General features: G+C 46.2%; 1 protein-coding gene across 2 annotated transcripts in view; it reads right to left on the bottom strand.

Moving 5' to 3' along the window:
* Window positions 1-15,819, bottom strand: part of NEGR1 (neuronal growth regulator 1) — a 257,739-nt gene that overhangs the window by 70,721 nt on the left and 171,199 nt on the right. For both annotated transcript variants that reach the window (XM_068406620.1, XM_068406619.1), the window contains exon 4: window positions 13,482-13,613. In XM_068406620.1, the coding sequence (XP_068262721.1) occupies window positions 13,482-13,613 (132 nt within the window). The remainder of the gene's footprint in view (window positions 1-13,481; window positions 13,614-15,819) is intronic.

A 15,819-nucleotide genomic window follows, 5' to 3' on the forward strand; every position in this document is an offset into this window, starting at 1 on the left:
AAAAATGAGCCAGTTGTGGTAAAGGAGGTATTGTACTGAAGCAAATGTGTCTCAGAGCTCTCTCTCTCTTTTCCCCCCACCTGTATTTATAAGATTGTCCATATAAAGTGATTTCTCCCTCCTCAGTTTTTTGGTATTTCAACAGATAAAAGCCAATGAACTGGGTACAACAGATGTCACCTTTTATTCCGAGATCATTGCTTAAAACAAAGCACACATGATGCTGTGCTGAGGAAGACCAAAGCCAAAAAGAATGAGAGCCACTTACAAACACCAGAAACATCCAGGGCTTTGCAGTTTGTCCCTGACGATCATTTAATATTCTTGGTCCAACTGCTCATTTCCAAAGATTATCACTTATTTCTCAAGAAGAGCCAACAGATCACAAGTCAACACTTGGATGCAGGCCTGATGTTACATGAGAAGTCAGGAATATTGGGATTTCCCCACTTAAACATTTAGTTGCTGCATTGAAAGATAATTCCTGATTTGCTCTTTTTCCTTGAGATTCTCTTTTGCCATTAATAATACCAGGCACAGCAGCAGTGAGCACCTGAATTTTGATACACTTGATGATAAACAGAATTTTGCTCAAAAGACAGCACATCTTGAAGTTAATTTTTCTGAATTTGTGAACTGAATTCTTTCAGTCTAGAAATGATTATCATGATGTTTGTGCGCAGTGCTCAACAGGTATCAAAGCAACTGACTGGACATGGCACTTAGTGCCCTGGTCTAGTTGCCATGGTGGTGTCAGGGCAATGGTTGGACTCGATGAGCCCAAAGGGCTCTTCCAACCTCATTGATTCTGGGATTCTGTGAAGCAGGATGGTCTGTAACATTACTTGTCGGTGGGAAGCAGCGCTGAGCGCAGCCGTGCCTGCAAGGCAGCAGAGCTTTCCTCGCAAGAGCTTGTGTTTGCTTTACAACTCTAAGGTCCAAAAAAAGGTCACATCAGCCTCAAAATAGTTTGTTTTTATTTGAGAAGAGGCAGAAAATATGAAGAGAAGCAGCTTTATGAATTACAATGCCTGAAGAACGATGTTGGCAATTTTTCCTTTCTCTTGTGTCAACAGCACTGCTCTTTATTAAACTATAAAAGCAGAAATATTACTTCTCAAAGCTCCCCTAGCTCAGATCTAGTGCCTACACCACACACTTGCTAATACCAACCAAATTGCAGAAGTTATTAAAACCTAATTTAGCAATCTCATCAGGGGCCAAACAAGCTGTAACAATATCATTACAGTCTTATCAGGGACTGGATGTCTTGTTGAAATGCCGAGTGTAGTCAGGGTAGGAGCCAAGGGGACCGTTGCTGCGTGGCATCACGACCGTACCCATACGCTCACGAGTTAGGCTAAATGGATTTCTTCTGCAGAACCATTTCAAAGCAGCAATGACTGCTGCTGGAAAAAGTAACACAAAAAAGAATCAGGGGATTGGGAAGTTTGCAAGACTGACACACTGTTCAGACTTGTCTTTTCATGACCCCGGCTGGTGTCACCAGTTGCACTCAAAACCCCTTTAGACTATCACTTCAAAGGCACTGCACTTGCAAGGGAGAGGGAAGACTAAGTCTTAGACCAGCAGCAACAAGGAAGACTACAATTTCTTGAAGAAATATTGCTTTACAATATGTTGACTGGTACAAGAAATATTTTAAGTAATTGTTTTTGCTGAAGAGCAATCTGGGCAAGTGAATGCTCCTGGAAGCTGAAGAGCTCTCCATTAATTTTGGTTCTAGTTTGGAGTCCAACACAGCATGCTGTATACTTCAAACTGCTTCTTGAAATGCATAAGCTCTTTAGAGGTGAGTCATTTCTATTTAGACTTTAATTTTCCTGAACTGTGTTCTAGCTGGTATTAAAAGGGGGATCGCTGGAGGCTGAGGAGCTAGCAGGGCTCCAGAGCCAGGAGAAAGCATTCACTCCAGGCAGGACTGACTTCCCAGGAGTGCTTTTCCTCCATCACTACAAACACTTCCTCGCTCTGCATCCCCATCAGGTCTGAGGGGGTTAACATCCCACCCACGGATGTGACATCTGAGCACCTCCAAAATGACAGCGAGCTGCATGCTGACCCTCCAGGGAGCCAGCCCCACCAAGAGGAGCACAATCCTGCTCCTGCTGATGCCAGGAGAAAGAGCTGCGAGAAAGGCACCTTCACCAGAGGTGGATGCACAGAGGTGTCCAGAATCTTACTGTAACCTTATTTTGCCTTTAAAATGACAGCACAAGTGGAAAAGTGCACAAAAGCTATAAAAAAAGTAATTAATTTTTTTTGTCCATTAATTCGTGAGCTGGTCCCCACACTTCCACCAACAATGGCCTGAAACCTTTACATTGTGCCTTTGCAACAACCATCAACAACATATTGTTGACAATATTTTTCACTGATATTAGGAGAGCGTGTCATGGATGCTCTATTATTTGTTACAGAACAGTCTCCCAGAGATGCATAATGAATGACAGTTACTGGTATACCATAATTATACAATATGTGGACCTGTAACTACTGGCAGAGTCTAAATATGTGCTAATTAGTACAGTTATTTTTATTTCAAGGACTTGTTTTCCTGAGGACAAGGAACAGAGATTACTTTCAGATGGGTAATTATGGCAGTCCTCAGAATTAACCACTGCAGATATGACAAATAATCACACCCATGGGCTTCTGAAACAATAAAATTCAGATTTGAATAACAGAAACAATCCTTTAATAGCTAGGTCAGACACGCTGCTTCCCAAGAAAACAGTGCTTGAGGAAGGATTTGTTTGCACATGCTTTAATAGCTCTCCAACTCCTCAATGTGGTTCACAGATTGGTGTTGGAGACACTCTTCACAACGTGAGGGGAGAACCTGAGGTGGCTTTTGGTGTCTTAAACTCTTAATTTGCCTTTGCAGCCAAAAGCTGGGCCAGCGCAGCAGCAATGCTGGTGTTATGGAGTATCATCTCCTCTTCCACTGAAGGAGCCAAGCTGCGTCCTTGTCCTGCAGCCTCACATGCCCCTGGTCAACCCAAGATCTTCATGGAGAGAAGAGGCAGCTCACGCGGCAGGCTGCTGTCCTTACACATCTGCACCTCACCACTGGCAAACACACGGTGCAGCCCCCTGCTCCCCCCCCCAAAAAAAAAATCACTTGGCAGAGTGAAGCAAAGATTTTCTTTAAGAAGATTAAAAGTGTACTCCTTATCTGTTGGAGGGATATCTTGAGTACTAATACCCCAACTTCTTCAAATACAAGACCTCATTTCAAGTTGCCCAAGCCCTTGGTTATGTGTTGTGGCAGCAGGATGCCATCTACATGAAAGAACATTATAATCAGTTTTGTCACGCTTCAATACAAGCGACATTTTCCAGAAATACGCAGTAACTGCGCAGTGGTTTCCAGGACCTAATAGTAAACTATTACACTGCAGAAAGAAATCAATGTTAATTTAGGAGCCAAATTGCACTCAAGTCACAAACTTAAACTACATTTTTTAATCTGACTTCTGAAATGTTATTAAAAATACCTGAAGGACATAAAATAACAAACATTACTTTCATAAGAGGCTTCTTTCCCCACCAGTGAGGAGAAAGATATTTTCTTCAAACCAACTACATTCTCTCCCCCCTCCACCAATTGAGGTCGTTTCAAATATATGAGCAGTTTTTATTGAATTGGTATAGGTTGTTTTTCATTAAGTGTTACTATGAGACAGAACATCATATAACTTATACACACGATCTCAGTGATGAGAATAGCTTGCAAATTAAGTAAATAAGAATTCAGTCCTAATGTTGACCAAAAATATCAAAACACCCCAAAAGTAAGAAAACCCCAACTCTGATTACGTTGTGCATGATTGAAAGCTCCATTTTACGGGATAGCAGAAAATTCTTCAAAGTTCTTTATCTTATGCAAAAAAAAACCCCACCCTGTTCTTATTTGCACTAGTTTCACCTGAAATACTTTGCTAGCAGCTCCTCATCTGGATGTCTAGACCCAAAGACAAGCTCTGCTGTTATTGACTTAAACCATGATCAAAGCTTTCATCGCAGCTGTGCTAACACCTAATCTCCTTTAGCTACAGTGGGTGGCTTTGTATTCTCATATATTCGACCCACAGATATAGAAACTAATTACACTGCTATTTCTCTGCTCTCAGCTGTTTATTATGTGCTGCAGGAAAGACATCCTCTGCATCGCTCCCCTGAAGGCCTTCCGACGTCTTTTTAATTGAAATAGTAGCTCACATGCAGAAGTTATGACTACTGAACTAGAACATCTGTACAACACAGAATCCGGTTTTTACAATTAGGTTAATATTTACCAATAACAGGAAAAACAAGTCAAGAGATGGTCTTGATGGACTAACACACGAACCTTCACAGTTTGCAGATGAAAAAGGGGAAGGCAAGACACCATCCACTCCCCAGGTCTGTGGCAGGTAGGACAAAACAGAAGGGACCAATCCTCCCAGCCTTCTTCCCAAAGAAACTAGAAAACTGGCAGAAAATGGGGCAGCCTGAAGTCATGCTTTGGACACAGCTTGTGCCTGGCCAAGGTCATCTCTTACACTTGTGGACTCTGACCCACCATGAGAGTCCGTGATGCGCACCAGAATTACCCTCACCCACACGGCCGAGACCAAGAAGGCTTGAACAGAGCAGAGTCACGTTCTGGAAAGTTCTCACTGCAATAAGCTCCTCTGATTCATTAACAGGATCAAATAGGAACCAGCAGTCAGATTTCCAGGAGCCCCCAGCGTGACTCAGAAGCCAAAATCCCATTTTTGAACGGTAAGCTGAGCATTTGGGAAAACATGTTTCACAGAAGCCAGTGAAACCACACTCCAGAGTGCTTTTAGCTTTTTGGAGTGTAATTTTGATACTTCAGAAGGGCATTGCAAAGTTCAGCCTCCCAAGGCTCCATGCACACATACCTCCTGAAATGGTCGGTGGGAATTGTGGCTGCTCAGCACCTGCAAGTTGCTCTGTCCTTACAATATCAGGAAATACTTTGTGATTAAAGAGACTGACCTACATGATGCAGTTTTAAATGTGTGAATTTCAGCCAGATGGATGATATCCACTGCTACACCAAGACAAGGTCTTTCTGTTCCATGGTCAAATACGAACATCTGACTTTATCTCATGTGGGTGCAATTCTGTTTGAAGGGTTGACATGACCGAATTTACTTAATTTAAATGACACCATAAAGAAAAGCAGTAACTTCTCCTCCACAGTTTTACTCTTTCAGAGAACTGGTTTTAGCTGGCTGAAAAGACAAAACTTTGTGGTTGGACAGAAGGGTCCTCACCAAGAGGAACTGTTTCTGGTTAAGTTTCAAGTCCTTCAAAGCTCTGAGATGCAGCACCCTTGACTGCAGTTGCTATTGTAAACTTCTGGTACAACAGACAAGAAGGCTGGTCCTTCTCAGGCTGGCTAACGAACAAACAACATTGCAAACCCAAAGATGAACACAAACAGGTATGACTGCTCAATACATTGTCAATGTTGTTTTTAGGAAAAAAAATATGAAGTTGCACTTACAGCTCAAAATACATTTATGTAGACTCGCTGGTTTCTCCAACAAAATGACTCCTGCTCTCCTAAAGCCAATGCTGACCATAGCCCCCAAGTCCCAGCTTTAGTCAAGGATATAAATATGAAGCTGCACATCTGTAGCTATTAAAAATTGATAGAAGCAGAGGGATTTATTTATGCTTAAACAGAAGCCCCTCCCACATCTTATATTAGAAGAATATGAAAGTTGGAACTGCAAACTGCTGTGAGTAATTTTATACTTGGTACCAAAGCAGAGGAGCACTGAGACCTCCAGAAAATATTTGGGTGTTGCCTCTTTATCTAATTACACATACACCTTGACTGAGGAAAATTTTCTTTGTTGAATCCAAAATATAAAACCTTGCCAAGGAAATGTTCTTCGTAGGTCAGCAACAGTTCACAGCAACGTGTCCAGTATTAGGAGCCCCAACAAACACTGAAGTCCTATAATGTTTTTCCCCAGTAGGTTTAAGGTTACAGATATAATTAGGTTAGAGTGGCTTGTACAGTATGTCTGATTTCAAAGTAAAATCAGAGTATTATGCATAATATTATGCAAAGCACCATAGCAACAGTAAGGCAGACTTCTAAGAAATGCTAATGAGATAAGCTGTTCTGCAAAAACCCTAACCTGTCCAAGCAAAAAACAAACACATTACTTAAAATTCACACAAGAAACTCACCACATTCCTCCTATAAAAAAAAACCAACAGCATAAAATATCTTATCAAACCTTCACAGCAGGAAGGACACGAGCAGGAATGGGACATAAGATCTGTACAGCAGACACCTTTCGTAACCAGCTTGCTGCTCCCCAAAAGCCCAACCCCACAGGACCGACACTGCTCCAGCTGAAAGCCAGCAGCAGGACACGGATGCCAGAGCCAGGGAGGGCAGGCAGCAGCCCAGGGTCCCTCAGCTCTGGACTTCAACAGGTCCACTGCAACCCAGGTGATGCAGTGCCTGCTCTGAGCACACAGACCTGGGGTCCAGAAGCAGAGGAAAACTTGATGAAAGGAGGAAAAAAAAAAACCCAAACCAACTTCAATGATTTACTGAAGAACATGAAACACATGCATAAAAAGGAAAGGGTAAAGGAGGCAGAATTGTTCCAAACACAGAATATGACCAATTCAATGACCAGAATTAATTGGTTTATATTTCAGGTTAAGACAGGGAAAGAATACTGCAGCAAGTACTTGAATAAACCAAACTGATACAAAACCAACTGGCCTAATAAACTTCAAAAATACATTCAAGAGCTGGATGAAGCAAACGCAGAGCTACAAGGTTATTTCTGAGGTGCAGGGCAAGTGCCTAACGCAGCCTCCATGAACCCTTTTCAGAAAGGGGAGAGCGCAAGAGGAGCCAGGGCATTACAAGCCAGTCCATTTATCTCCAATCCCCATAAAAATGCTGTTCAAGCAAAGATGTGAAAGCACCTGGCAGATAACAAGATGATTAGCAATCACCAACAGGTTCATTAAGAATAGATTCTGTCAGGTCATCAGTTTCTGCAGTGGATGCCACATCTTAACTGCAGCAGGCATTTGACCACATCTCCCATGCACGAGCAAGCTGGGTTTGGCTAAACACTGCCTTCACATGGATGCACGTTGTCTGGAAGGCTGTGCTCATGGGTCTGCTGTCCTGTCTGCTCAGCTGGACGTCAGTCCTGGGCCTGCTGCTGGTGGGGGTTTTCAATAACACCATTATCAAAGATGAGAACCCTGAAACAGCCCCGATCAATTGAAGAAGTGGCTTGAAAACTGGACACCAAACAAGAATGGGTTCAACACTTAGGATTCAACAGCTGGATGAATATGGTGAGGAGGCGAGACAGCCATTCTGCAGAGAGTGACTGGGGCTGCTGGGGGTAAACCCCCCTGGAAGTGTCCTGCTGTCACAGGGAAGGCAAATGCCCTAGCCAGATATACACACAGGCATCAAGAATAATCCTTTGCACCCCAGGCAACCCAACACCTCACCTGACATGCCAGCTCAGGTTTTAAATACCTTATTCAAGAAAGCCCTTCCCTAGCACCAGCTCATCTACAGAAAAGAAACATTTAGTCAATCCCTTTGAAAACATGACCCAAGAGTAAAGATGAGATGGATCAGGGCAGGAGGTAAACACGAGGAGCACCAGTCCACTGCCTTCAAGGAGACTGAAAGGCGAGACTGATCTGTTCTCCGTTCCTCAGAGGACAGGTGAGGAATGGGGTTGTTATTCTGCAAGGAAGGTTCCCATTAGACACTGTGAAAGATGTTCAGTTAAGGGCTGTGATGGAGTGGAGTGTGTTGCCCATGGAGCTGCCACCGCTGGAGACGCCTTACGGAGGGACTGGGCAAACATCTAGTGGCAGCGCTGATTCAGGGGTACGACTTAACAGGTTAACACCATTTTTACAGGTTATCACACAGCCTATTCACTTCCGTTTTCCTTTTTCAATATTTTCAAGATCTAATGGAAAAATACCTGTACAAAGAGATGCTGTCGCAAGCAGATGAAGCTCAATACATAAAATATTTTGAGTTATCTTTATATTGTTTGTATTTACTGTCTACAAGATGTGGCAGATGAGCTTTCTCTTCTATAGACTGCAGAACTGCCCCAGGTTGAGCCCAGGCTGCACAAGGCACCATTTCCTTCGAAGCAACTTGTGCCAGAAAAACTACTTGGGAGTCCTGGCTCAGCACAGAAGCCCTCTCCTCCCTCCTGGGCTGCCAGGAAGGTCCCACGCCAGCCAAACCACCAGACCCAGCAGGACAAGACCATGCCAGTGCTTCCCAGTGCCAGCTGGGCTTCCTCAGCACAGGAACTGTAATTGTCACCTCCCTGGTAAGCACTAATGAATCTGGCCTTCAATTTGCAGCATGATGAGGTTCATAAAGGGTGAAATTAAATTATTGTCTTTTCATTTCAACTGAATGGCTTTTTTTCCTCTCCAAAGCCACTGGATCTTAATTCAGTGAAGTCTCAAAGATCCAGCTTTAACAGAGCTGATCAAGATACAATCACAGAAAACCAGACCCTTAGTGTATATTATCTGAAAAAAGGAATATTGCAATACAGCCCCACTTTAAAAGTCCACGTTTGCTATTTATTTAGGTAGCTGACAATTTCACATTAATTAAAATGCCAGTTTCATGATGCACACATCTCACTCTTCATCATCTCAGCATGGCCTCAACGCTTCTGGAGATTCTCACATTTAGCAAGTGCCTTTAATATTTTTAAGTATGGCACTAATAAACCAGGAGAGAGCCAGCAAAGCTACAGCAGCATATGTACAGTTTCAGACCAGCTTTCAGGGACATATTAAAATCTTGCTAATCCAGACACTGCTTCGTTCAAAGTGGGGTTCAATATAATAATCTATAAATCAGTATTTGCTTTATAAAGTGTAATGGAAAATGCTAATAAGATTTACCTGCGAAATGAAATTGGACTATATCTTATCTATTTTAACTTCATTTGGTACAGTGTTCCTTCTTCATAAACCAGCAGCCTCAATCTCTTTCTCTCTGCCCCTGAATTCAGGCAGACAAATGCACCACGGATTCTCAGGCCACCATTTTTAAAAGGGAAATTATGGGGGACAGACATAAATTAAGTAGAAAATGTAGATTATGCAATATGAAGCAGCATAAAGAAAAAAACCCTGTAAAGTCATTAGAGCTATAATTTAGGTGCTGTAAAGCAGATAGCAAGCTGGTTGTTTATGTACGGTTGGAAGTTGCCCAGCCACGAAACTTGAAATTCAGAAAGTAATTTAAACCTGGTAATTTTCTTGTACGTGCTTGGATGACTGAACAACAGCTATACGCGATGAATATCCATATTCAAAATTATGCTTATATCCACCATAACTGCTCAGGGCTCATTGATACATTCTATTAACTGGGCACAATAAAACTGTGATTTATTCTCCAGTTACCAGGTCTGCAGTAAAGAACATCCCTTTTAATAACAGGGAAACAGTATTAAAAATTGTCAGAGGCAGCGGCTAAGAAATCGTGTTCACGCAGATTTAGTGCCGTGCCGTCATCGTTGTGTGTGCTGAGATGGCACGTCAGGACACCGCTGTGCGAGGCACGGTGAGGGGCACAGACGCACCAGGGCTTACTCTGAGATGAAGTGATGCTGCTGCAGCACGTGGCTGCCCGTACCCCATCACCTCACACGGGTGTGAGAGCAGGAGGGGAAGCAGGAGCCGGAGTTTTGTGAAGTTACAGGACCCTGCAAGGCTAGAGGAGGGGGTGGTGTGCTGGTCACGGCCTCGGTGATGCCAGCTGAGGAGCTGAGTCTCGAGTAAGTGGAATTACACACGCGGTGGAGGTAGCTGGCGGGTGGGCACAGCATCCCTGTACCAGACACACAGCCTGGTGCAGAGCAGCGGAGCTGGTGCTGAGCCCACATGGCAGGGCCTTCACGGGAGAATTAAAAGGTTGCAAAACCAGAGAAAATAAAGGAATGGGATTTTTTTTGGGGGGGGGAGAAAGCCTTGCTCTTCGTTAGCCTGTTAGACAAACAAACAGGTATTTTCTTAAAAGAAGAAACAAGATTGAAGAACATTTGAGTAAGGAAACTCTGCCCAACCCAGGGTAACGAAAGGACCTGAAGGCTTCCTCTCTTCCTTTGTATTTCTCCTGTTAAGATCTTTCCAGACTTAAAACTTCAAACTAAATTTGATAGATATTTCTTGTAAATAGCGACTAGCAGACAAACAGCAGCTCTCCCAAGTGAAATATTCAGCTTTTACTGACAGAAAGCTGCCCTGCCAGGCCAGCTCAGGCAGCAAGGGCATCGTTCCGCTGGATGGATCACACACACATCCCTCTCTGAACGGGGCTGCCCACGCTGAGGCACTGGGAAGCGAAGCTCGCCCCAGCAGCACGTCCCACCCCTGCAAACAACACATCCCCAGGGCCGACGACCGCAGGGTGAGCTCACAGCACCGCCCGGCTTCATCACACCCCTCTCCTGAACACAACGAGCCATTTTTCTGCCTGGTCAGAACAGATGAGCATCATCACCGGGGAGCAGATGTTGGGAGTGCTTTTGCACTGCATTAACTGCCTGGGGGACGGCGTACGAACCCAAACAGAAGCGCATTAGCGACTGCCAGACGGCCACAAGTCACTCACATATACAAACTGTTCCATGCCGTAGCCAGATCCCAGTTTTACATTGCTTCAGTTTTGTTTCCCCACGCTCCATTTCTTTAGTTGTAAGAAATATTTTTTAAAAAAGTACTCTGCATCTCCCCAGTGCAGACTTAGAAGTTTGCCCGAGTCTAGCACAATGCCACGTGCACCCACACGACAGCCAAGGACACTTCTAGCTTAGCCCAGGTAGCTCAATCTGGACAAAGATCAGCTTGGACACTTTATTCACCTATTTACAGAGCCTGTTGGTTGGTTTAGCAGTCCGTAACACGTCTTCCACTGCAGACAGAGGGACCCTTACGCTGTGTGCTGCAGTCACACCTGAGCACCTCTTGCGTGTGGTACGCACCAAGGAGCGTGACCTCCTGAGCCTGCACATCCTTCAACACAGACACTTTCTCCCATTGCCCCCTTGACTCGGTGTTCGAGGAGACCAAAGCCCACCCCACCGGCAGCCCAGCCTCTGCTGCAGGTCACACGGGAGCCCGTGGTCCCTTCCTTGCTCGCCACGCAGACCCGCAGCAGTGCCTGGTGGAAGGGCCAAGGGCTGGTACAGAAACAAACCAGCACTGCTCAGCTTCACCTTCCCAACGCTGTCAGAGCTCATCTCGCCCACCCACAGACATCTGAGACTCAAAACACGCTAAGAAAACAGCGAACTGAGGTCAGAAGTAATTCCAGCTGTGACACGAACCAGGGTGCAGAGCACACACCAACTAGCCCATCAGCTGCGTGTTGCATTTAAACTTGAGTTTTGGCTTTGGCCAGCTAAGTTGATGTTTTTATCTGAACTACGACCCATGTGAGTCTAGATTCTGGCTCAGAAGACAAGAGAGATTCCATGAGTTTACCACCTCCTCTGTGGTTTTTTTTTTTTAATTAAAAAATCCCCAAACCAGCCACTAAACAGGCTTACCAACTTCCCCCTTTCTGTGAACACTTAGAAAGCTCCTCAGACAGCTGGTTTCAGCCTTATCAAAATCCCCATGATACGAAATAACACAAATGCAATATTTGTTTTGCTAAAACTGGACTGAGCTCACCATTCCTTGCGGTCCCTATTGCAAGTTATTTATCTAACACCACATTTGAGCACAGCTTGTGTGAAAGGTGCCACCCCAAAACACCCAGGGCACACCTATGCAAGCATCTGCACAGCTTCTCTTATTGACAATCTTTCAGTAACAACATACTGCACAAAAAATAACGGTCACTTATTCCACAGGACACCATCCATTGGGGGTTTCCTCCCACACAGCCCCCAGATTTTAGGGCACTGCCTGCTTTTGGGAATTCATCAAAGCTGATGTAGCAGAAGCACAGCAGTGAGGGCAAAGCAGCAGTGAGAACGGTGATGGAGTCCACATGAGCCTCCTCGAGCTGCTCTGTGGTTGAAGTCTGTCCTTGTGACTTGTAAAGCAAGGACTGATGGTCACAGCACATTAACCAGAGCCTCAGCAGCGAGGGGAAAGCAGGATCTGCATCCAGCCTGCCCAGCCAAGCAGCACAGAGAGCTGTCTGCTAAACCCAGCGCATGAGCGAGCGATTCTGTAAGCGTCAGTGCATCGATCCACCACGTTCCAGGACATCATGAACTACAAGTACCCTGAAGTTGTGTAAGTGAGGGGAGTCCAGTCAGCTCTTGAACACGGGAACACCCCATAGACACCTGGGTAGCATGGCTAGCCCCACCAGTGACCCACCTGCAACAACCCCCCTGCCCCACTCCCACCTCCAGCTCTGCAGCAGCCGGGGGACGAGGGGCTTCGCTACCTACAGCACGTTGATAGGGACAAGATCCATGGAAGAAGACACAAAGCTGAGATTTCAAAAAAATGAGGTCAATAAAGATGCCACAGCAATTTTCAAACCAGACACTATTACAAATTACAAGCTGGGTAATTGCACTCAACCTAAGAAAAATCATAGTTAGAATGAATGAAAGTAATTATTCCCATCTTCTTTCTGTCTTTTTTTTTTGTGGTTTTTTTTTTTGTTTGTTTTACATGTTGGAGGGAAAAAGAACGCTGCTCTGAGTGTTTCATGTCATACCAAATGCTAAACCAAATTCAGTCCCAAGTCAGAAACACCCCCCCAGTGTGAAAATCCCAGAAGGTCAGATACCTGCCAGGCTGCAGGGCCAGGTAACCGGCTGCCTGGGCAGTCCTGGTCCACCACCCCCTGAGATCACTACGGCAGAAGGGCACAGCAGCAAGGGCCTCCTTGCCTTCACACCAGGGCAACTGCACAGAACAACCTGCTGCCTCTCCTGGGAGCACCTCAAATCTCCACAGAGATCAACCACCACATCACCCAAACAGAGTTCCAAAGAGTTTCTCATCTCTTCCTATTATTGCACAACTGCAGCAAATCAAATCAAAACGGCAATGCTCCAGCCCAACAACCACAGCAGTCCTCAGAAGTTACTCAGATAATTACTCAAAAAGTTACTCCAAAACCTGACCCTCGGCACCACAGCCCGGCGAGGGGCGCTACAAAGCCGGTGACAGCACGCTGGCACTGCTGTCCCCTGGCACACAAAAGGAGGGTTTGAACCTTAATCTCGTTTTCCCTTCCTTTGGTGGGACCAACTCGGACATCAAAGAGCACAGGTCATCTTGCTGCTGTGACACAAACCCAAACACACCACAACTCCACCACAAGCAGCAGTTCTCTGCATTAGACTTTTCTTCTCAGCCGCGTCCCTCTTCTCCATTGGATTTAGTGATTAAAAAACAACATGACTTACAGTTTACTGTGACTTTTACTTTTCTCACGTCGGGGACTGAGACATCATTTTCTGCACTGCATTCGTATTCCCCAGCCTGGTCTCTTGTAATTCCATAGATGTCCAGGTACTGTCCGCTCTCAAATGGTTTTGCTGAAATGAAATAATCAGAGAAAGAAATTACTGGAAGCTGAGCACAAAACACCCAAAGCTTCACCAGCACCTGAATGGCAGCTGGAGGGTTTTGCTGGGTGCTGCAGACAACACCTCCACGGGGAGCTGGGCAGCTGCTGCAGCTTTTGCTCAGAAGCCCCAGCCCCAAGCCAGGCTGCAAACCCCCCTGAGCTCCTGGGGCTGGCCGAGGGTCCTCTCCTGACCGTGCCCCACAGTGGAGCTCAGCAGCCTCCAGACCCACCTTGCTAACACAGCTCTGCACCTCATGAGCTACCAGAACAGAAAGAAGAGGCCTGGGGCAAACCCTGCCTTAAGAGCTCCACCAGCCATCAGGGCTTAGGGTTGGCACCTGGGTGGACGTCTGCCCCCCTGCAGCAGCTGGGAGCAAAGGCAGGGACCAGGGCAGGCTGGGGGGACAAACAGCCCAGCCCTGCTGCCGGGGGCCCCAGCAGCACCTCCCCATCACAGGTGCCCTCACTTTTTAACAACCATCTGATCTTGTAGCTATGCATCAACCAGCTGGATATGTATAAGGGAGATAAACCTCACCAGCTGGCCGGCTCAGGCCCCCTGCACCACGAGGGTTCCCAAAGCCAGATGTGTCCTGGAGGGAACCACCAGCTGATCCCCTCTAATGGGTGCCCGTGGGTGCGAAATGGGTGGGTCACCCCACATCCCACCTCCAGGGAAAAAGCCCTTGCAGGCTTGCTCAGCACACCACTCAGTGCTTACATGTGGTGCCCTAATAAACATTTAATCATATTAATTAAAAATTAAATAATGGCTCTCCTCTCCCACAGGACCCGAACCCTACAAATGAGATCCTCGGTGTTTGCCTTGTTACCCCGAAATAAGGACGATCTGTGGGAGCACTACTGACGATAGGGAGAGGTCTGTCCCATGCAAAACAACATGAACACCAAACCAAAATGTGTAAGTCCTTGGTATGTTATATCCGAAACCACTAATTATCAATCAATCAATCAATCAGGTTGGAAGAGCCCTCTGGGATCATCGAGTCCAACCATTGCCCTGACACCACCATGGCAACTAGACCAGGGCACTAAGTGCCATGGCCAGGCTTTTCTTAAACCCCTCCAGAGATGGTGACTCCACCACCTCCCTGGGCAGCCCCTTCCAATGGCTAATGACCCTTGCTGAGAAGAAATGCTTCCTAATGTCCAACCTGAACCTCCCCTGGCCAAGCTTGAGGCTGTGTCCTCTTGTCCTAGCGCTGGCTGCCTGGGAGAATAGGCCGACTCCCACTGCGCTACAACCTCCCTTCAGGTAGTTGTAGACTGCACTAAGGTCACCTCTGAGCCTCCTCTTCTCCAGGCTAAACACCCCCAGCTCCCTCAGCCGTTCCTCGGAGGTCAGACCCTCCAGACCCTTCACCAGCTTGGTCGCCTTCCTCTGCACTCGCTCCAACACCTCAACATCTTTCTTGAAGTGCGGGGCCCAGAACTGGACACAGGATTCAAGATGCGGCCTCACCAGTGCCGAGTACAGAGGGACGATCACTTCCCTGGACCAGTGGCTACACTATTCCTAATAGAGGCCAGGATGCCATTGGCCTTCTTGGCCACCTGGGCACACTGCTGGCTCATGTTTAGCCGGCTGTCGATCAGCACCCCCAGGTCTCTTTCCGCCGGGCCGCTTTCTAACCACTCTTCCCCCAGCCTGTAGCGCTGCAGGGGGTTGTTGTGGCCAAAGTGTAAGACCCGGCACTTGTTCTTGTTGAACCTCACACCGTTGGTCTCGGCCCATCGATCCAACCTGTCCAGATCCCTCTGTAGGGCCTTCCTACCCTCCAGCAGATCGACACTCCCACCACTGAGGGTGCACTTGATCCCTAGAGCATGAACAGTTACATGATTCAAAAGCCAGTTATGTCCACTTGACACAGAGTCAGAGCACACACAGACACTTCTGTGGTTTTCATCTCCCAGCCGTTCCCTGCTGTGGTTCCCACTCTGCAGGAGCACTCTGACATCCCTCGGGTGAGGCTGCGGCCTGCTTCAACGTGCACCCTTCTGCGGCCTTGAGCAGCGTGCTGTACGTGGGGGGCAAATTAATTGTTTCAGAGTCCTCACAAAGCACTCCCCACATCAGAAACCAAAAAGTGTTAAATATAATTGTTATCTTAAAACAATATATCACAGCAGCCATGACTACAGACGCTGGA

Source organism: Nyctibius grandis, chromosome 8 (assembly GCF_013368605.1).
Source record: "Nyctibius grandis isolate bNycGra1 chromosome 8, bNycGra1.pri, whole genome shotgun sequence".
Classification (NCBI taxonomy): domain Eukaryota; kingdom Metazoa; phylum Chordata; class Aves; order Nyctibiiformes; family Nyctibiidae; genus Nyctibius; species Nyctibius grandis.